Source organism: Chenopodium album, chromosome 15 (assembly GCF_948465745.1).
Source record: "Chenopodium album chromosome 15, dcCheAlbu1.1, whole genome shotgun sequence".
Lineage (NCBI taxonomy): Eukaryota > Viridiplantae > Streptophyta > Magnoliopsida > Caryophyllales > Amaranthaceae > Chenopodium > Chenopodium album.
The window spans coordinates 53,132,718-53,154,374 of record NC_137848.1 but is presented as its reverse complement, the minus strand read 5'-3'; the positions used below and the strand labels follow the sequence as shown (position 1 = coordinate 53,154,374).

Here is a 21,657-nt window from a genome sequence, read left to right as displayed (position 1 = left end):
GCAATATTTGTCTTATTTATTTGTCTCTTATTTTATTTAATCTTTTTTTGGACATATACTTTACTGAGTGGTGTAGAGTGTAGACATAACAACTGCACATAATATATATATTTGATGCAGGTTTTGTTACTTTCACTTGGTTTATATTTTGAAAATTATCTTTTGGATAACTTTTAATGAAGAATAGTTAAGGTAGCTGAGAACATTATCTAGCATTAAACATCTACTTAAATTCTTAATCAAAGCTAACTTCATTAATTTTTTGAATAGCTATGTCTTGGAAAAATACCATTTGCTCTAACTAAAAGTAGGAAATCTTGTAATATTGCACAGCCAAAGGTATCCATAAAATTGAAGAAGCTAAAATATGTTTTCTTTTGTTAAAAAAAAACCTAGTTAAAAAAAAATTGTTTTTTTCATCCAAAAGACATAAAAAAACCTGCTACATGGATGACTAGACTTTTTTTTTCTTTTTCACAATGCTACAATGGTCATAAAAGGATGTCAAAAGACTAACTAAGATAAAGTAAAACACATACACAATAAACATCATTCTAAAACGAAAAAAGTAAAATTAAAACACTAATAAAATTACTCCGTACTACTCGTAAGTACGAAGTGGTATGGAGAGTGGCCGGCCTTACCTCAAACCCGAACCGTGAACCCGAATTGACAATTGTGTCGAGTGTTGAGACTAGTCCCTCGCTAGTCTAGTATTTCTGTGATAAACCCTCAGAAGGCTGAGAAGAAAAGAAAGAAAAAATGGGGAAGAAGAAGAACAGGCAAAACCCTAAACCCCAACAAGAAGAACTGCTATCAACCTTAGGAGACTTCACCAAGAAGGAGAATTGGGACAAATTCTTCACTCTTCGTGGTTCCGATGATTCCTTCGAGTGGTACGCCGAATGGCCTCAGCTCAAACCCCCTCTTTTCTCCATCCTCTCTCCTTCAACATCATCATCATCTTCTTCTTCATCGTCGGAAAATTTGCAGATTCTAGTCCCAGGTTGCGGCAACTCCCGCCTCTCCGAACACCTCTACGATGCCGGGTTTCACGACATTACCAACCTCGATTTCTCCAAGGTTGTCATCTCCGACATGCTCCGTAGGAATGTCAGAGATCGACCCCACATGCGTTGGCGTGTTATGGACATCACTTCTATGCAGGTTTACTATTCTTTTCATATTCTCAAAGTTGGGATTATTGCAGAATAAATGGAAGTTGGGATTTTTCCGGAATAAACGAAAATTGAAATTATGATATGTAAATGTACGGATGATTAAAATTAATTTTTTCTTTTTTTATATGTCATGTTTTTCTGAATTCCTGTTATTTAAGTGAATGTTCTTCTGGGGATTTAGCTAATGTTAATGTTTACTTGTTTAGGCAACAAACACATTCCTGAGTTGTAATTGCAATTGAAGTATGATTATGCGGGTTAATCCGTAAATCGAGCATTCGATGCCACTTAGCTCTGGTGTGTCGTACTTTGTGTTAACTCTTCTTTGGTACTTGTTGACAGTTTGCTGATGAGACTTATGATGTTGTTCTGGATAAGGGGGGATTGGATGCATTGATGGAGCCAGAGTTTGGTTCCAAGTTGGGTGATCAATATCTATCAGAGGTGTTCTCATCTTCTATATAAGTATACTTTTTAATCACACTTATATTGCATGTGCTTAAAAGATTTGTGTTGGTGTAGTGTCACGTTGAGCGATTTCGTTGCCTCCCTAATGGGAATTATTATTTTATTTATAATATGCGATCCATGCTGTGGTTTGACTTCAAATTTGGCATCTCGTCAGGTTAAGAGGGTCTTAAAACCGGGAGGGAAGTTTATCTGTCTCACTTTAGCGGAGTCTCACGTCTTAGGTATTGTTTTGTTTAGTTTCATATGTGTGCTATAACTTAGATTTTGCTCGTTTTATTTTCTGCCATTTCCTTTGCCAAATGATCCTTTTTCTAAGCATGGTTAATATTATAAAAATTTGATCATCTTCTAAACAAGCTTCTATGGTTTTGAACTGCTTATAGCGTTTTCCTGAATATTGATGGTTAGCATTGTTCTCTCTTTTGTTTTCCCAGGATTACTTTTCCCCAAATTCAGGATTGGGTGGAAAGTGACTCTTCATTGCATACCTCAGAAACCATCTAGTAAGCCTAGCCTTAGTACATTCATGGTGGTGGCTGTTAAAGGCGACTCTTCTGTAGTGGACAAAATAGTGTCGTCTTTCGATCATTCCTCAATTGATTGCAACAAAGAACAGGTAAAGCTTTTGTATCTACCAAGGAAACAGCTTTTGTTATTGAGAACAGGATGCATGCAAAACTGTGAGCAAATACCATGAAGTTGCTGATCTAGGGATCTATGCTATGGTCTAGAATTTTTCTACATTGCTAATAGAGTACAGCTGATTACTTTGAATTGGTTTTGATGACAAATTGAATTGGTAATGAAAATATGTAATTTAGTTTCAAAAACATTCAGTAAGATAGTACTGTATAGTTAGTGTTGCTATATGATCAATCTCAAATCACTTAGAGTGCTGGTAGTATGTTATCAAGAAGCCGGCTTGGAGGCTTATGATGACAAAACCCTTCTGTATGCCAAGGGTGAAAAACTGCATGTTGAATCTGTTGATGGACGTGTGTGTGTGTGTTTTGTATGTACGTGCGGGAAAAATTCTGCTAAATTTCTAACAAATTAAATGGCGTTTTATGTTCTGATTAAATTAATATTTGTTTTCCACAAATTGCTGATAGAATATATCTTGTATGACAGATTAAAGGACTCAATGCTGCTCTTGAAGCTGAAAATGAAGTTCGCCAAGGACATTTGGATGGCTCTGATTTATTATACTCTCTTGAAGATCTGAAACTAGTGGCTAAGGGTGATATGATGGTGCTTAGTCCTGGTCGACGTGTTCAATTGGTGTTGGGTGGAGTTGGCTCCCTTTTTCGTTATAGAGCTGTGGTTCTAGATGCTCAACCACAGCCTCTCCCCTTCTCATACCATTGTGGAGTTTTACTTGTGCCAAAGGTTAGGATATGCTCTACGACTTGCTTAAGATCAATTTTTAATTGTCATAGAACTTATAAAAACCGCAGGTAACTGGATTTCGTGATTTCATCATCCCTTATGGTTTGCAGTTATATTTCATGCTACATAATTGTACTCATCTTTCTCATCTTAAAACGTACTTTAAGATGACCACTTAACCTTGTTTCAAATTTACTTCAACAATGGCTGTAACCCTCTTCCTCCTGGTGATGTCCTTTTAACTTTGACTTGGATATGGTCTTGGTAAACTTAGGGTGAACACAACTCTGTCTCTCTCTCTCTGAAGCCTGTGTACACTACATAGAATCTTTATTAACTTGACAAATTTGATGTATAATTCTGCATATCTAGATTTTATGATATTTTATAATTAGATGTTGGTGACCTGAACTGTAAATGTTTAATTTTCTATTTTTTAGACTAGGGTTCGTGAATGGCTTTTTACCTCAGAAGAAGGACAATGGATGGTGGTTGAGAGTGCTAAGGCTGCTCGACTGATAATTGTAATTACTTGTTTACTTGCTCTCTGAGCTATATTCAGGTTTTATAATTATTAATACTTGCTGTTGAGAAGCCTATTTTTGACTAAAGCGCTGTGAATCTTCAGATATTCTTAAACTCCAGTCATGCTAACCTTGGGATGGAAGAAATTCAGGTAAAGATAGTCTTGTCAAACAATAAATAGTAATTTTCTTAGTAGAATTTTGACACCAATGAGACACTGATGTCTGTTCTGCATTTGTAGAAAGATCTTTCTCCTCTCGTGAAGCTGTTGGAACCTGAGAACCATGATAGTGGCGCTCAAATTCCGTATGTTTTTTAGCTTCCTCCTCTCTTTGTTCTGTAGATTTCTTAGTATGATGATTTATTGGAATAAGAAACATATTTCAGCAACAAGCACCTGCATGATACTTCTCGACAGTGAGGAGTACCTTTAGCTTTGTCTTGAACCCTCAGAAAGAGCCATGCATATCTTCTATGTCTAGTAATCTACATATCGGTGGGGTTTAAATGTGCTAAAATGAGTAAAGCAAAGCATCATGCTATGCGTATAAGCTCAGCTGAACTCATATTCTTAGTAGAGATTCACAAGTTCTTGAAACTTGGGCCCTGTAACATTTCTTTTCTTTGATCCTTAATTCAAACTTTTAGACATCTTTTTTACTTTGATATATATGCTTAATTTCTCTTAATTATTTAGCAAATGTTAGTAACATTTATTTGCATGCATGAGTATGAATTTATCTTGAACTTAAAACACAATAAGATGTGCAATAGGTATTTGGTTTGTGGTGGGTGCATGTGACTAATTAAAAATTAATCATGTATTTACTTTGAAAATAATTTCATGGGAACCACAAAAACCAGCTGCTATGATAAATGCTTCCTGTCATGGATGTGCATGCTATGTTTTTTGTTAATGTTGTGTTTCTTGTAGGCGGTGAAGTTTTAGTTCGTCTATTAATCATTTGTTTTATTCATATTTTCTTGATTGATGAGTTTTCTTACCAAATCTGTGTGCAGGTTTATGACTGCTGGTGATGGTATTAAGCACCGGAAAATTGTTCATGAGGTTTGAAGTTTATGTATTTCAAGCATAAATGTCAATAGTTTTCCTTTACTTTTGCTATTGTTAAATTCCTTTTATCAATTATTTTCTAAATGGGTGCTTCTCGAGGCACAACTTGCTGATTTGAGGGATAAATCTTTCACATCATGCAAAATGTTTTGTCTACATTCTAGTTGACCACTATATCCCATAACAATTAATATGGTTCTTTTAATGTCTATTTTCAAGAGGTACCATAGAATTGACCTTTTCTGTTTGCTTTATATTTTTTGTAGAGGTTGAAATTTTTTATGTTTGTACTAATTAGTTGTAGTCAATGCTAGGAAATTTATGCAAAATGATACTCCCTCCATTCCTAAAAATGGTTATGTTTCAATTATTTTCTAGATTAAAATAATATATTTTCTTTTTAAATACATTTTCCCTCATGCATACCTACTTCCAATTCAACTAATCCCATGTTTTAAAATATTTACCTACTCCCAAAACAGCTATTCCTTCACAAAAATATTTACCTAAGGTAGCATAAATATTTTCTTTTTCCTTTTTTTTTTAAAAAAATAAAATTTAAATATTGCTTTTGAGTGATGAAGAATGAAGATCTTTCTTGGAAACAAAGAGGATTTATTGAAATGGAGAGAAAATGGGTTGGAGGAGAGAGAAATGAAGATCTAAGATACAAAAAATGGAGGTTTGAAGAGAGATAAATGATGATCTAATAACATAGAGAAAAAGGGAGAAGGAAGTTGGGTATCAAATATCAATCACAAGGGGATTAGGGAAAGCTGATTATTTTGTTTATAATATTATACTTTTCAATTTTAAAAGGGTAGTATTTTAAATTTGCTATTTTTATACCCAATGTATTTCCACTACCATGCCAAATAAGGGATAGGAAGAAAATAAATGAATTCCCCTATATAAATTCCCTATCCTTTCCCAAGTGTTATACCCATCTCCGTGTCAAACCAAACAACCCGTAAATTAAATTTGATCTGTTTTCTTGTAAATAAAATACTATGATTTCGTGTTAGACTGTTGAAACAGATTGATGCATATTATCGTTTGTTGAAAAACTCCAATTTTCATACTGGCCTGCTTTATGTGGTGGTCAATGTATAGTGATCCTCCTCACTTCCCTCTCATGCTTTGCATAGTGGCCTTTATATAATTTCAAGATATTTTATTATTTATATACACAATGATTTTTTTTTTTTTATTATTTTATTGAGTGGGGGGTTTTTGGAAGATGATTGTACTGGTACATAGTTCATTCGACTGCATCCTAATTATCTTCAGTATCTTTTGCATTTGTAGGTCACTTCTAAATTAACTGGGCAAATAGTAGTCGAGGACGTTATTTATGAAAATGTCGATGAACATCTTGCTTCCATCTGTCCATCAAAGGAGCCTGTATTCCGCCGACTTATTTTCCAAAGGACTGAGAGTCTAGTTCAATCAGAAGCATTGCTACTTGATGAAAGATCTGAGGTATGTAATGATGAAAATGGAAGGAAAAAATCTCCCACAACTGCGAAATCTAATTTGAAAGAAAAGGAGAAGACAAAGAAATCTCAACAGTCTAAGATAGATGGTAAGGAATGTCATATCAATCTCTATCCATTTGACTCGGGTTCTATTCATTTAAATTATGTGTCTTGTGCTTATTTGGTGATTTAAGATGGGAAACTAAGAGCTTATTCTATGATAAAAGAGAATTGGCCAATAACACGACTGAATGTTATTTGAAGTTACTTCATTGTCAGAATTTTGTGTTCATTTCAAAAATGTAGTAGCAATACAACAACAATATCAAAGCCTTAATCCTAATGATGGGGTTGGCCACATGAACATAGATTTTATCTCCTGTGGTTGTCAATCTTTTAGCAGCGATGCTGTTAAATTTTAGTGAACGTAACCAATTTGCTTAATAAAAATTACCTCGATTTGAAGAATCTTTACCTCTATAAAGAATTATTTCAACTGAAGTGATTCTGTGAATGTCTGCTGTTGAGCAACTTAACTGGACACTCTGTGTAACACCCCAATAATTCTCCCTTTTTCCAAACCACTTAATTTAAATAAAATAGTGGAGAACCATTGGCATGTTACCGCCACGTGTTAAAACGTTAAGGCTTTATCAAAGTATTGCAGCGGAAATCCAACTTAAATCTTAAAATAATATAATTTAGAAAACCAATAAGTCAAAGCTTACAAATTGGAACCATAAAGGCCCTTATTAAACCAAACTAATATTTAAAATCCCAAAACATAGTTGAAATAGTAAAACATAGATAAGTTCAACACAAAGAACGAATACTCTCAATCACACCAATCCCTTGACAATGCGTATGTCAAATCCCCGAACCTCAAATCATCAAGCTAACCTGTGCAATACTGCTCCCCAATAATACAAGTGTAATAATTGGATCATCACAGGGTCAGCAATGACCAAAAGAAAACACACACAAAAGCACACAATCAGCAAAGCTGAGTACATACAAGCTACAACGTACAAAACCTAACATGCTCAATTAATTAAAGTAAATAAACATACAAAACGAATTCATTAATCAAGACTCCACACTTAAACAATTCAATTGACTCATCATAATTAGTAACCAATTCCAAACACTTGACTCTTTATATTTAGTTTGATTAATTTAATTTGGAGTAAGCAATAGACGAAGTTGTCCAACCCACCAAATCATTTTGGTCCCAAATGACCATTTAAAATAAAAGTTTAGCGCAATGCAAGAATGGGCGCGACTCCATTCTCACAAAGTTAGTCTAGGATCCCATCTAACTTTCATTATAAAATAAAAATGTAAATACCAAAAGAGAAGAGGACATGTTGATCAAACAAGCCTCGAAAAGCCACGGGCTACCACCGTGTACCCCAACCCATAATTGTCAATACTCTAGAAGTGCACCCTGTGCACCCTTTCCAGAGTTTTATTGCTCATCCTTGTTTCACTTTACGTGATTACAATTTTAATTAATAGCCGACTCATTCAAGTAGACCATACATAACGATCATACATCAATTCACTTTTAATCTTATTTAGGACAATGGTGATCACATCACAAATTGACCTTTAATTCATTTAAACTTCCAAATTATCCAAAATTGTTGAACATAGTCAACCCACCTAGCCATTTCGGCCTAATCCACTTTTACTCAACATACTAACAAGTCATGCTTGAGTAATAAATAAAATAATAATAACCTTGTGGAATAATTAATAAATTCATTCTACTTAAACCATTCAATTCCAATCCTTCAATAATCCAAATGTGGTTAATAAACCAATCCAATAAAAATATGCTTGTATCAATATTCCATACAAACAATTAATCCAATATAATTCAACATGCTTGCATCCATAATTCCATACAAACAAAATCAATTCACCAAAACATGTCTCATAAACATAAGCACATGAATTAATTAAATGTATAACCAAACAATTTCCATCCAAGTGTTCTCTAAACATGAAACTAAGTTCTTTCTTTTTGGTACCTAAACATGATACTACTTACAACAAAGTAGACATGTACGTACCTCGTATAAACAATCCTTTGTGTCACTTTTAATCACTCAAAAGTCTCCTAGGGAATAATCACTTCCTAGAGAACAACCAATAACAATAAATTAATACTCAACCAAATTTCCAGCAATTTAAATTTACTTTAGACTACTTAAAAAAAATCTGAAAATTATTTAAAAATCCCTAATTAAACTCCTTTTTAATTGGTAATCACACCCTTTCATTAAAATCACAATTATACAACTTTAAATAAAATTCCAGCATTTTAAACTAATCAAAAACCCTTTAAAACTCAAGGATAAAATTTAAAGCATAAAAAAAACTTCGTTAAAAATCAAAAACTGCCCGAAAATCATATTTAGAGGCTGAATTTGGCCACGAGAAGGTGGTGTTCACTACCAAAGGTAGTGAGTCTTTCTTAAAAAATTGTTTCCACATGGAAAACACTACTTTTTTTATCAAAATCGGATGAGTTCAGAACCTAATCGGGATTAAAACGGGATTAATATTAACGAATGGAAATCTAAGAATTAAAACACGAATTTACGTGTTCAAAATATTCTGGGATTAAGTTAAACTAATCAGTATTTATAATCACCAAAATTTTAAACATCATTATTATAAAAGTCCTAAATCAATTGTTCGTAAAAACCCTAAAATCGTGATTTTCAATAATTAAAAACCCTAGGTTATAAAATTTACAAAATCTGAAAATTATGACATTTATAAATTTTATAAAATTTGAAATTATAAAGTTTAATCATCAAAATAAAATTTGATATTAATTAAATTAATTTCAAACAATAAAATCAAAACCCATAAATCAATAATTATAATTACACAAATTAATAAAACAAAGGAAAAAATAAGACTAACCTTTTGTGTGGGGAAAATTTTGGGGATGTATGGGGTATTTATAGGGGAGAGAGTTGTAGGGTAAGTAGGAGTATTGGGCCTCATAAAATTAATGGGCCAATTAGGTAAATGCAATGGACTAGGCTTTGTTTGTATGGCATAGATTGTAGAATGAAAGCTCATAAAATAATTTGTACTAAAATAATTTTCGGCCCAAATTAATAATTTGAAACTTTTTTAAAATAAAATCCGGAAAAATACAAATAAATATTATAAATAAAATAAATTTTCATTTATAAAATATTTAAAAATACGGAAGATTACAATCTACCCCTCTTAAAAGAAGTTTCGTCCCGAAACTTAGCACAAAATCCCTTAAATTCAATAAGTGTTGAAATCTAACGATTGAACATTTAAATTCAAATAAGTGTTGAAATCTTTGAATTGTTTCTCTTAATCTTGTAATTCAATATTATTTTTCCCTTGATTTCACAGAGCTGAACAACAATGTGGTAGTTGATCACACCTTTGTGGCTAGCTCATACCATACTGGAATTGTTGCTGGATTCACGCTGATCTTACCTTACTTAGAAAGTATGGTATGCAGCAAGAAAAAAGTAAGAACTGTCACTTGGACCCTCTTGTTCATTTTTGCTGGAAGTGTGGTGTTGAGACTGTTGTAATTGGTCTTTAATCTTGAAAGTGTTGCTCTTTTCAATTTTCTTATATTCTTTAATGTTGCAGGTTGAGACTGTTGTAATTGGTCTCGGAGCTGGTCTGCTTCCAATGCTTCTCCACAACTGTATAGACTTTCTTCAAATTGAGGTAATTTCACTAATTTGCATCCTCTTATCATTTGGAGCATTTGTTTACTGCAGAGATTACCCTAATTTGGTGTTTGTTGCAGGCAATTGAATTGGATCCGGTGATGTTAAGTCTTGCGAAAGAGTACTTTGGTTTTTGTGAAGATGACCGTTTAAAGGTAGTTTTTTGAATTTATAGATGACGTATGGGTTTTGAACTCTGTTGCCAATGTTGCTTTATTTATCCAGGTTTCTGGGTGGTTCAATCACCATATACTTGTCTGGTGTCTTCTCACTCTCCTATCTTCTGTAGAAATTTACTTGTGTGAAGAAAATATTATGTAGCTGCAGATTGTATAACTGCTGATTTACTTTTAACTTTTACATTCACGTTTGCCTTATGAAGTTTGAGGTAGAAAGTAACATTTGAAGGATGCAGTGTTTCAAAAGTTTGTTTATTCCCAATCTAAATTGAATTCCCATATGATGGTTTTCTTGAGTCTTTATTTGCCTTATTTGTTGCTTTCCTTCTGTGCTGTGGTATAATTTGTGTTTCCTGCTTTATGATGTTCTTAGGTTCACCTTGCTGATGGCATTCAGTTTCTCAAAAATTTTACCATTTCTAGTCTCCAAGAAGGGGATGATATCCAAGAGAATATTAGTGGCAGTTCTGTAGCATCTAATTTAAGAAACCACCCTGTCCAGAAATTTGACATAATTGTAGTTGATGTAGATTCATCAGATTCAAGGTGATTATTTTTTCATTTTATATAATTTATAATCGTTTTCTTATATACTGTAGTATACTAGTATTATAGGATCTTTATTTTTGGTTTCCTTGTTACAGCTCTGGACTTTCTTGCCCTGCTGCTGATTTCGTTGAAGATTCCTTTTTTGCTACTGTAAAGGATGTCCTTTCTGAGCAGGGGCTTTTCATCGTTAATTTGGTCTCAAGATCTCCATCCATAAAGGAAGTGGTTGTTTCAAGGATGAAAGCGGTAAGATAACTGGGAATTTGGTAAATTTTCAGCTCTAATGAAGCTGTGTACGAATCAACGTTGAGTCTGCTAGCATGAATTTCTGCTTGATTGGCATGTATAATACGGAATTACGGAGTACTGCTTTAGGTTTCAGCTGTCAATTTAACTTCTACACCTTACTTTCAGTGCCAGCAATGGGCACGAGCATGACCGCATGACCTTAGAGAGTAGATTGACTAAGGCCAAAACTCCTGGACTTATAAACCCAGAACATAGTTTATTATGTAGCTCTGGCCCTGACTTGTAAGTCTGTAAGTTGAACCATCTGAACACACTGAACTTTATTAGATTTGAAACTTATTTATTAGGCAAAGACGCCGAAAAGTGCTGGGCTAAATTCAAACATGTTAATTCATGTGTACTACTTTGCTGTTATCAAGTCCGTCAAAGCTTTTTGCTAGTCATTGCTTATCTGACATGCCCTGATCTTACAATACCCCTGTATTGGAGCTTCATCAACAGCCACTGGTGATTGTGATAATGGTATTGTTTGACTATTGGATTATATTAAGAAATATATGTTGAAAACTTCGGTGGGAAATCACAGTTGATTGGGGCATAGTAGAAAGTTCTATACTTCTATTAATGGTTAACCGTACAATTTGTTCTCTTGGCATAGTATATCACTATAGCCAGATATTATTATCACTTTGAGATACTGATATTATATTATTATAATTCTTTTTCCTTTTCAGGTTTTCAGCCACCTTTACTGCCTTCAACTTGAGGGAGATGTGAATGAAGTCATATTTGCTGCTAACTCAAATATGTGTGCTATGGATAATAACATTTCTGAAGCAGCACTCCAGTTTCAGAAGCTGTTGAAATTTGAAAATCCAGAGCGAAGCCAAGGCATTGTGGATATGGCTAAGCAAATTAAGCGCCTTAAGTGAGACTAGGCTCAATAGATGAAGCTTCTCAATATTTGGTTCAAGTGTGGTCCCTTTGGGAAATGGGAATCGGAATGAAATATGACTCCTCCAGTCCTCCAATCATAGACTAGAAAATTAATGATGTCTGGAATTAGCTTGGAGGATGAAATTGCTCAACCTATATGGTTCCAGTGACTAGGAGTGGAGGACTTATCAAGCACGCAAACTCCAAGAGGGGAAATTTGAACAATATATCAGATATAAGCTAAAGGAATATTGTATGCATATCATTGACATCAATGAGTTTTTGATTTTGAGAGGAATATCAGTTTTTCATATAGATGAATGAAATGGATTTGCTTTTACGTGTTCATGGTGATGGATGTAGATAGTGTATGTAGATCCTTAGATAATTGTACTGCCCTCAGTCATCTTTTCCATTGTTATTACATTTGGTGCAAATTTCGTGAGGTTTGTGTCATGACCCTATGAGGCTCAGAGGTTAATTCACATTCAGGGATAACTGCCTAGTTTATTGGCTCTATTTTATTCCATCAAGTGAATATTCTCTTCTCTATGACGATAAATGCATTTTACACTTTTATGTAACCAACACGATAGTTGCTTTCAAGTATAACAGGTATATTTTATAAGAATTATACATCATATATATTTGAGATTTTTTAATTTTTTTTATTTCCTAAAAAGAAAAACGCACCCAAACAAAGGAAAAAAAAAAGAAAAAAAAAAAAAAAAAAAAGATAAACTTGAGATTTGGTATTGTCTTGATGTTTTACTCGTAGTTGCTTAATGTTTTGGAGATAATACGAAAGTCTGAAGACCAAATTATGTCTATATCCTTTGTTCATCTTTGGTGCTGTAATATTATATTGGATGTATTTTCTAAGATACAATTAGTGGTTTGTTTAAGATTTTTGTTTATCCATGAAAATGAAGACCTTTAGATGCATATTAGGGATGACAAATGAGCGGAATAGGTGTGTGATTATCCCTTCCCCCATACCAACCAAATTACTCACAACTCATTGTAGGTACATATCTTATATTGAATATTCACACCCGTCTTCTTAGTGGGTATAAAACCAAATCCACACTCACTTCACCAACTAAGAAATATTAACTACCCACTTATCAATATGAGACGTATATGATTTCAAATTTATTATCAATTCACTGTCATGACCATGACGAGTATGACTTTTAATATCCATACGACCATACCCACTCCAACTAGAACGAGTATGGTGCAAAATCCGCAATAATATACCCACATGTCACCCTTAATCCGTATATCTATTTCATTATACTTAAATATGTTGGTTAATAGCGTAAAGAAAGCAGTTAACCGCCAAAATCCGGTGGCAGTAAACTTGGTAGAAGGTTTAAAGACTTGAGAACAGAAGCATGTTTGGGTAAGGGATACTGGAGCCCACTAAAGAACAGTAGGTGTCACCTGCTCATACGGAGTCAATGTCTTTGTCCCCCCCACCGCGCTGCGTTGGATCTTCGTTGCCTTAATTTATCTCCATTTTTATTACTCTCTTTTCTTTTTTCTTTTTTCTTTTAACAAAAGTCTTAACTTTTTTAAGTTTTTTTTTTTTTTTTTTTTCAAGCAAATCCACCCAACAAAGAAATTAAAAAAGTTTGCAGCTTTCAACAAATTGAACATGGCAGTAAGTTTTAATCTTTTCTTTCTTTATAATTGATTTTACTTGATGATTTATTGCTTTGAATATTCTGGGTTTCTTTTCCTCTTTATGATTAGGATTTACATCTGTTGCTGTCTTAATTATGCATTATGATTAAATAATTATAACTATGATTTACTGATATGCTGAATTTTCTATGATTAGGCTTGATCTTCCATTTACAACTGTATGTAAGTTAATTCTATTGAAAGAATGTGTAATTTTATTCATATATATGTTGCTTCTAAAATGTTAGATTTTCCTAAGTTAGTTGTATTAATTGATTTAGGGAGACATGTTCTACCTCTAAATTTAATAAGGTTGAAGAACGTACAGTACTTAGCTGTGTGACAATTCAGTATTACAGTGTTAGGTTGTAATGATTTTTGTACCGACAATATAGAATGATAATACTAATTAGTAAGTTTTTTTAACATCATCATCATTAACATGTCTATAGCGCGAAGTTATATCTTTTGCTTTTGGATATACTCTTCTCAATTGAATTTTATGTCTTGATTAGCCGCGGATTAGTGGAGTTGTAGTTCAGAAATATCAATTGTAGTTCAACATATGCACAACTGTCATACTGTATTGTATACTGTAATTTTCCCATTCTTTGCCGAATTTTTCCTGCATTGAAAGGGGAAACTTGACAAATTAAGAGCGGTGGTTGAGCTAATCTTGGTGTGTTGGTGTATACATTAAAATATAGTATAAACTCTCTGAAATAATACTTTTCTTCATCAGGATTTATTAATTGAAATGATTGTTGAGTTGAAACAACGCGCCTTTTGGGAGTTCTTTTTATTGAGAATACTAGATTGTGTCTTAGTTTTTGTGTGACTTGCTAAGTTTTACATCTTACGAGTGAGGGCACTTTAAACATTCGCTGTTAGTTGCTTATAAGTGTATCATCATGTGTCAGAGAACAAATGTGCCAAAGTTTGGAAATTGGGAGACTGAAGAAGATGTCCCTTACACAACCTATTTTGAAAATGCAAGAAGGGTTACATCAAGTGATAAGGAAAACCCAAATAACTCTCCTGATAATCCTAACGTGGTCTCTAAATTTGAGGCACGAAGAGGATCAGAGGCTGTGAGAGTAAAGCAGGAGCACATGGTAAGCCAAGAGGACAGTGAGCCACAGAGGTCATATGATTCCCCATCACGCTGTAATGGAGGGCGTAAAGCTTCAGTCAATTCAACCCATCATCGACCTGCTGGAGTAAGCAGTGATTCACCCAAAAGAGTTACAAGGGCAAATGGGGGAGGTATTCGCAGTGCCAACCAGTCTCCTATGCATCCACATTACCAGGCAAATATTGGTACCAAAGGAAATGCTGTTTCTTCTCCTTCACGGGAAAAGAAGGGTCCTTCTGATGGAAGTCATGGTTTGGCTCCTTCCACTCCTGGAAGATCCCGTCTGAGATCTGTTGCTCGAGGCAATGAAACTGTAATAACTTTCTTTCTTCTGGTTTTCGATTAATGCCTGAATATGATTATGTATAAAGTTAACAACTATTCACTACCTGATTCCCTCGGTCCCTTCCCAAAAGAAGATTGATGCTATGTTTCCTGAAATCTTCATTTTTTCTGAAGTATTAGATACTTGACTATAACCACATGGATGTGAACGCTTGGCACTCCTTTTTGAGCCATAAGTTTGCATAATTTATATATATAATGGCCATGTAATAGTTGGATATGCCTTCACGTTTAGCAACTGTAGGCTTCTAGCTGTCTCAGATAAATGTAGACTGATTGGCAATTACATGATCATTTAGAGTGGATGAGGATCAACTCAGATATAATGTTTGCAACTGTTGTGTTTCTGCTTAAAACTTGGGTGGTTACAGGAATTGTGTGTTCTGTTTGGTCTTTTTGTTGGATGTGTTTCTGGTTAGAATTGCTTCACAACTTATATATTTTCATTTGTTGCCTGTTTATTTTAGCAGTGTTTGAATCCTTATGTCCTTAGTATCTTCCTCGTATCTTCTCAACAGCTCTGCTCTTCTCAACTTTTTTTGTCTTATTTATACGAAACCTTCTATCAGTCTTAGGTGTGCATCATTTTAAGAGATGAACTGATAGCTGTCCATCAGGACACTCAAAGATTACCTAAAACTTGCATAAAAATGTTTCTGCCTGTCTCATATGAAAATGAAACCCCCATTTATAAGGATAATTGCAAATTTGCAAGTGTTTTGAGATTTGTTAGCATAATATTGCAGCCTGATCGAGGTGCTTCTGTTCCTAAATTTGGGGAATGGGATGAGACCGACCCTTCATCAGCCGATGGGTTCTCAGTCATTTTCAACAAAGTGAAAGAGGAGAGGCATGGCAGCGTAGGGAGTGTGACTGGTACAGCAGTTCACGCTCAAAAATCTGATGGCAAGCACTATAAAAGTAAAAAAAATAAGGTCTGTGCTGCAGTTCTTATAAACATTCTTATTATTGCTGCCATTGGCTGCTTGAAGCTAACTTAACTTATTTCTTTCTCTGTATCTCTTGCTCAGGGGTGCGGGTGCCTTCCTTGGTGATGAAACTGATCCATACTGCTTGCTTATTATGTAATCATTGTGAAAATATATGTGAGGTACCGTGGAGGCGTCTGTGTGTTGTATATCATGTAATTTTCTTTCATTGTATTCTTTCTCCTGTGAATTCTATCATCAGTATAAATATCAGTGGCTAAGGTAAAAGCAAATTCTTTTATGTCTTCACTTAGATGTCTCTCACTCTCTCTTACCATTTATGCACTAGTTTACTCAACTATGAGCGATAATGTACCAAATCTTACTGGGGTTTTCGCATTAGGAATGCTCCTGAGGAAGGGATAGATCCTAATGTCCTCACATTCTCAGGAATAAAAAAAAATACAAGTAATACAAAATTTTATGGAAGAAGTGGGTGATGCTAACTCACCCTGACCTAAAACTTTAAAAGTGAATTTGCTGTTAAGTGACACCTAAATCTTCATATTCATCTTTTTTCCCAGCATTCATCAGCTAAAATCATCACTAACCATTTACATCCAATTAAAAGTGGTTGATACCTTGATGGCAAACTTCTGCAAAAACTCCTACATTAATATGGATCTGTCTTGCCTTGGTTGACTTGTTATACTGTTGTGGAAGAATGGCTTCGTGTATTTTGAGCGGATGGCTTGTTACATTGTTCATTAGTGACTTGCTGGTGTTTTGACGTTTCATTCATAATTTTGGTGAAATCCTTAGCACTTACACCGGTTGCAAAGTGCAAGCCTTCTGAATACGTTGAATACCCCCAGAGTTTCTTTGCTCTAGCTTCGCCATTAAAGATGAAAGGGATCATATTTGGCCAACTGATGTCTTCATCACTGCAACTCTGCAACTGCAAGACAAGCAGTGCTCACTCCTAGGACTTCTACAACCAATCTAGCTCGATAACTATGTGTGTGTGTCATATCTACAGCGCTATTCTGTCTCCTTAGGAATTTTATTATCAACGAATGCTCCAACTCTTCTACAATGCTCGCTAACACAAGGTCAGTCTTCATATTGAGCACAAGAATCCTACCACGGAATTGTACGGAGTAATCAATTTAGCTACGTAACACTTTAATTGGATAATAATATACAACATCACACAATAATAGACCTTATGATGAAGCAACCGCAATACTACGAAAGTACTTCAGTAGCATAGGCGCATGACCAACCAACATTACCAAGGCAATTCTATCCAATTCAACAACACTTACAAACTCCTTGGATGTTCTTTAGTTCGAACACCAAACTTCTCATTTACAATAACCATTGAAAAATTAAGAGGCCAAAATCCACTTTATAATTTTTTTTTTTTCAATACATCAAAATGATTACCAAAGTTGTACACTATTCACATATTCCCATATTCTTTTTTTTTTTTTTTTGAAAAACCCTTAAAAGGGACTTAATTAGAAAGATCAGACAAAGCAACATCAAGGATACGAGAGGGGAATTCATCAAACCACATACGATGACCAAGCTCCCACGGTTGAAAGCGAGCCATTTCATGTGCTACCCTATTTCCGCCTCTCTTAACAAAAGCCCAAGAAACAGAATTAAAGCTATTACAGGCTTCTAAAATATCCTCTAAAATCAGAAGAAAAAAAAAACGCTAGCACCAAGACTTTGCTCACGCAAAGCATTAATCACCTGCAGGGTATCACTTTCGATTACCACATCCCTCACACCCAGCTCAGACGCAACCCTCAGCCCCCAACTCGGACTTCCCAATTCTCACGACACTGCAGCACCCCAGCAGCACAGACCACTCCTGCCCAGTTTCTCACAACAGCACCCAAGCCACATCCTAAACCCGCAACACAGCTAGCATCAACATTAACCTTGTACACCATCTCAGAAGGACGTAACCAAAACGCAGGGAACACATTCGCACTCGAAGCAACACTGCCAACCTTTCCCCCCTCAACAGCCTCACGTACCTCACCACAAATCTTCATGGCATAGTTAACAACATCTACTGGTTCCTGCGCCTCTCCTTGGATCACCAACAAATTTCTAGCTCCCCAAATAGCCCAAGCTAATGTAATCACATTAGCTACATCCACAACATCCAATTCAAGGAAACAAGATTCCCACCAATCAACCACATTACACACTTTTAAAGACGCAACAAATTGATAAGAGCTCTTGCCCCATATTTCACGAGCCAACTTACAATTCTTTAAAGCGTGCAAAGTAGACTCCACATCCCTATAGCAAACAGAACAATCCAAATCATAGCTGGTAATGCGAGAATGAATGCCACCCCTAGTAGGAAGAGCACCTTGGTAGGCCCTCCAAGCAAAAACTTTAACCCTCGGGAGAACTTGAAGCTGCCAGATTTTCTTCCAAATGTTGCGGACAGTAGTAGTGGCTGCTACCTCATTATTCCATTCATCACCAAACATCGCTTTGTAAGCAGACTTAACCGTGTAAACTCCCCTTTTATCTAAATCCCAGCACAGAGAATCGCACGGCAGCCTAGCACTAATAGGAATACTAAGTATCCTATCCACTTCAAAAGGCAAGAAGTAATGAGAAATAGCAGGAGCATTCCAACAGCAAGAACTAGCATCAATCAGATCACTGACCTTCAAATCCGGGCTATGCTCACCACGAGGTGACAAAACCTTGCGAGTTTGCGTTCCCGGCACCCACATATCTCTCCACACATTAATATTATCACCATTTCCCACTCTCCATCTCATTCCCCTTCGAACAACCCACCTCGCCTCCGCAATTCCTCTCCAAGTATAGCTCGGATTAGTGCCAATCTCCGCTTCTAAAAAAGTAGAATTCGGGTAATACTTACCTTTAAGGACTTGCTCAAGTAAACTACCCGGATACATCAAACGTCTCCACGCTTGCTTGCCAAGAAGAGCCCAATTAAAGAGTTTAAAATCACGAAAACCCAAGTCTCCCTCCTCTTCCGGTCTACACAACTTCTTCCATGATAGCCAATGAATTTTCCTCTCACCTTGCTTTTGTCCCCACCAAAACTGAGCCACAAGGGATTTCAACTCATCACAGAAAGACGATGGAAATTTAAACACACTCATCGCATATGTAGGGAGAGATTGGACCACTGCCTTTATCATAACCTCCCTACCCGCCTTATATAAAACCATCCCCTTCCACCCTTGTAGCTTCTTCCACAACTTCTCTTTTACACCTCTAGTGATTATTTTCTTCGACCTACCAACCATCGTGGGAAGACCGAGGTATCGATCATGGACATCAACAATACGAACACCCAATTTATCAGCCAACTCCACTCTCCTCCCCTCCGGCACACCCTTGCTAAAAGAAACAGTAGTCTTATCAAAATTAATTTTTTGCCCTGACGCCATCTCATAAACCTCAAGAACCTCCCGAACCACATCAACTTTCCCCATATTAGCTCTTGAGAAAATAATACAATCATCTGCGAATAACAAATGACTAATGGATGGAGCCAACGGAGCAACACGAATACCATGAAGACTACCCCTTTCTTCCGCCTCCCTAAGCAAGTGAGAAAGGATCTCCGCACAAAGAATAAAAAGATACGGTGAAAATGGATCCTCTTGTCGGATACCTCTCCCTGGAGAAAATTCATCAGTAGGTTTCCCATTAATTAGAACCGAAAAAGTAACTGACCGAACACAGTCCATCACACACTTCCTCCAACCCACATCAAAACCAAACTTTTCTAACACTGCATCTAAGAAACCCCACTCAATTCTATCATATGCTTTCGACATGTCAAGCTTTAAGGCCATACAACCACCCTTATTCGGCAAATTTTTCATATGATGAAAAAGCTCAAAAGCAACAAGAATATTGTCAGTGATCATTCTTCCCGGGGTAAATGCACTTTGATTAACACCAATAATCTTGTCAAGAAAAATTTTTAGACGATTTGCAAGCACTTTCGAGACCAACTTATAGACCACATTACACAAGGAAATAGGCCTAAAATCCACCATACGATCAGCATTATTTTTCTTCGGAATAAGGGCGATAAAAGTTCTGTTCAAATAACTAGGAATCGGGGCACCACGCAAAATGGAAAGAACAGAACTACACACAGAAGGACCAACAATATGCCAATAGGATTGAAAGAAAAGTGGGCACATACCATCCGGGCCAGGAGCCTTAATAGGGTGCATTTGATTTAGAGCTTGCTTTACCTCGTCATTTGTGTACTCTGCTCTCAAGATCATATTCATATCAGCAGTAACACGAGCCTAAAAATTAGCCAAAGCTTGCTCAATCAAGTAAGGCTGAGCCGAAGTGAAAATATTTCTAAAATAATCCACTGCCACGACCCCAATCTTCTCATCACCAACATGCACCTCATCATCATCATCATCTCTCAATTTATCGATCCTATTCTTCCTTCTGCGATTAGAGGCTCTTTGATGGAAAAACTTTGTATTCTTATCGCCTTCCGACAGCCATAAAACTCGAGACCGTTGTCTCCAATACACTTCTTCTTGTGCCACAAGACCTGCAATATCTCGAACTAACCTTCGACGCTGTGCTAACTGAGCAGCCAAGAGCCCTCCCTTATTTAAATTTTTCAGCTTCTCCCTTTTCTTCTTAAGCTCCTTAAAAAAGGCCCCAAACTTAGAACCAATCCATTCTCTAAGATCACTAGCGCACGAAGTCAGTTTAGCATTCAAGTCAACACCACCAGACCACGCATTCTCAATGACAGCCTCACAACCATCATGAGCCTGCCACATTTGCTCAAACCGGAAAGGTTTACACCCAAGTCTACTCTTGTCATCATTCTTCAAACGAAGTTTGATAGGGGCATGATCTGACCAATCATGATCGAGATGAAATAAAGGAGAGTCAGGAAAACATTCTCTCCAACTTTCCGTAGCAAGAGCTCTATCAAGCCGACTTTGATAATTTTCATTCTCCTCTCTACCATTATCATAAGTGAAAGTGTACCCCGAGTAAGGAACACACGTAAACCCACAATAATTAGCCGCATCCCTTCCATTTGCCACTCCGCCTTATCATTCACACCACATTTTTCCGAATCAAAGAAAATCTCATTAAAATCACCGATGCAAACCCATGGTAAATTAGAATGAGACGACAACTCCCTAAGCAAACTCCAAGATAAATGACGATTTTGTACCTCCGGCCACCCATAAAAACCAGTCAACCTCCCGACCCCATCCCCTAAACCACTCCTAACCTCCACATCCACATGATGAACCGACATGGTTTGAAGGGCCACATCCAACTCTTTCCTCCAAATCAAAGCAAGACCCCCAGACCGACCCATGGAATCCACCGCCACACCATTAAAATCACCTAACTTCTCTCTCACTTTTAAAAACTCCACACTACTCAATTTCGTCTCTGATAAGAAAATCAAAGACGGGGCCTCCCTTCGGATTAAATCCCGAAGGCCACTAACTGCAAAGGGGTTGCCCAACCCTCTACAGTTTAGGCTTAAAACACTCATTGAGCTCGGCGGGACTGCTTATCCGCAGTCTCCGCCAATCGCAATCCAATAACATCATCAACAGTCACCAACTTCTTACTCAAACTCTCCACCTCCCCTAAATCTTCCTCCTGCTCCCTATGTAACACCCCAATAATTCTCTCTTAAAAACCTGTGAGAAACCTGTAAATAACCTGAACAAATCCAAGAGAATT

The 21,657-nt window shown here is 36.1% G+C and overlaps 3 protein-coding genes across 3 annotated transcripts; 2 read left to right on the top strand and 1 right to left on the bottom strand.

Annotated features, from left to right (window-relative positions):
- The first annotated feature begins 725 nt into the window (after positions 1-725).
- On the top strand, positions 726-12,124 carry LOC145583399 (uncharacterized). The gene is made up of 16 exons (XM_081640644.1): positions 726-1,167; positions 1,524-1,625; positions 1,807-1,873; positions 2,087-2,268; positions 2,784-3,041; positions 3,482-3,565; positions 3,670-3,717; positions 3,808-3,872; positions 4,587-4,635; positions 5,950-6,226; positions 9,534-9,655; positions 9,783-9,863; positions 9,946-10,020; positions 10,418-10,590; positions 10,689-10,839; positions 11,577-12,124. Exons 1-16 carry the CDS (start codon positions 763-765, stop codon positions 11,772-11,774), a joined length of 2,337 nt encoding a protein of 778 aa, XP_081496770.1. The 5' UTR covers positions 726-762; the 3' UTR covers positions 11,775-12,124.
- Positions 12,125-13,228: 1,104 nt separating this feature from the next.
- Positions 13,229-16,188, top strand: LOC145583400 (RPM1-interacting protein 4-like). The gene is made up of 4 exons (XM_081640645.1): positions 13,229-13,447; positions 14,391-14,918; positions 15,697-15,885; positions 15,982-16,188. Exons 1-4 carry the CDS (start codon positions 13,442-13,444, stop codon positions 16,003-16,005), a joined length of 747 nt encoding a protein of 248 aa, XP_081496771.1. The 5' UTR covers positions 13,229-13,441; the 3' UTR covers positions 16,006-16,188.
- Positions 16,189-17,699: 1,511 nt separating this feature from the next.
- Positions 17,700-21,463, bottom strand: LOC145581441 (uncharacterized). The gene is made up of 3 exons (XM_081638445.1): positions 20,938-21,463; positions 20,331-20,800; positions 17,700-20,222 (listed from the first exon to the last, which is right to left on the bottom strand). Exons 1-3 carry the CDS (start codon positions 21,461-21,463, stop codon positions 17,700-17,702), a joined length of 3,519 nt encoding a protein of 1,172 aa, XP_081494571.1.
- Between the last annotated feature and the right edge of the window lie 194 nt (positions 21,464-21,657).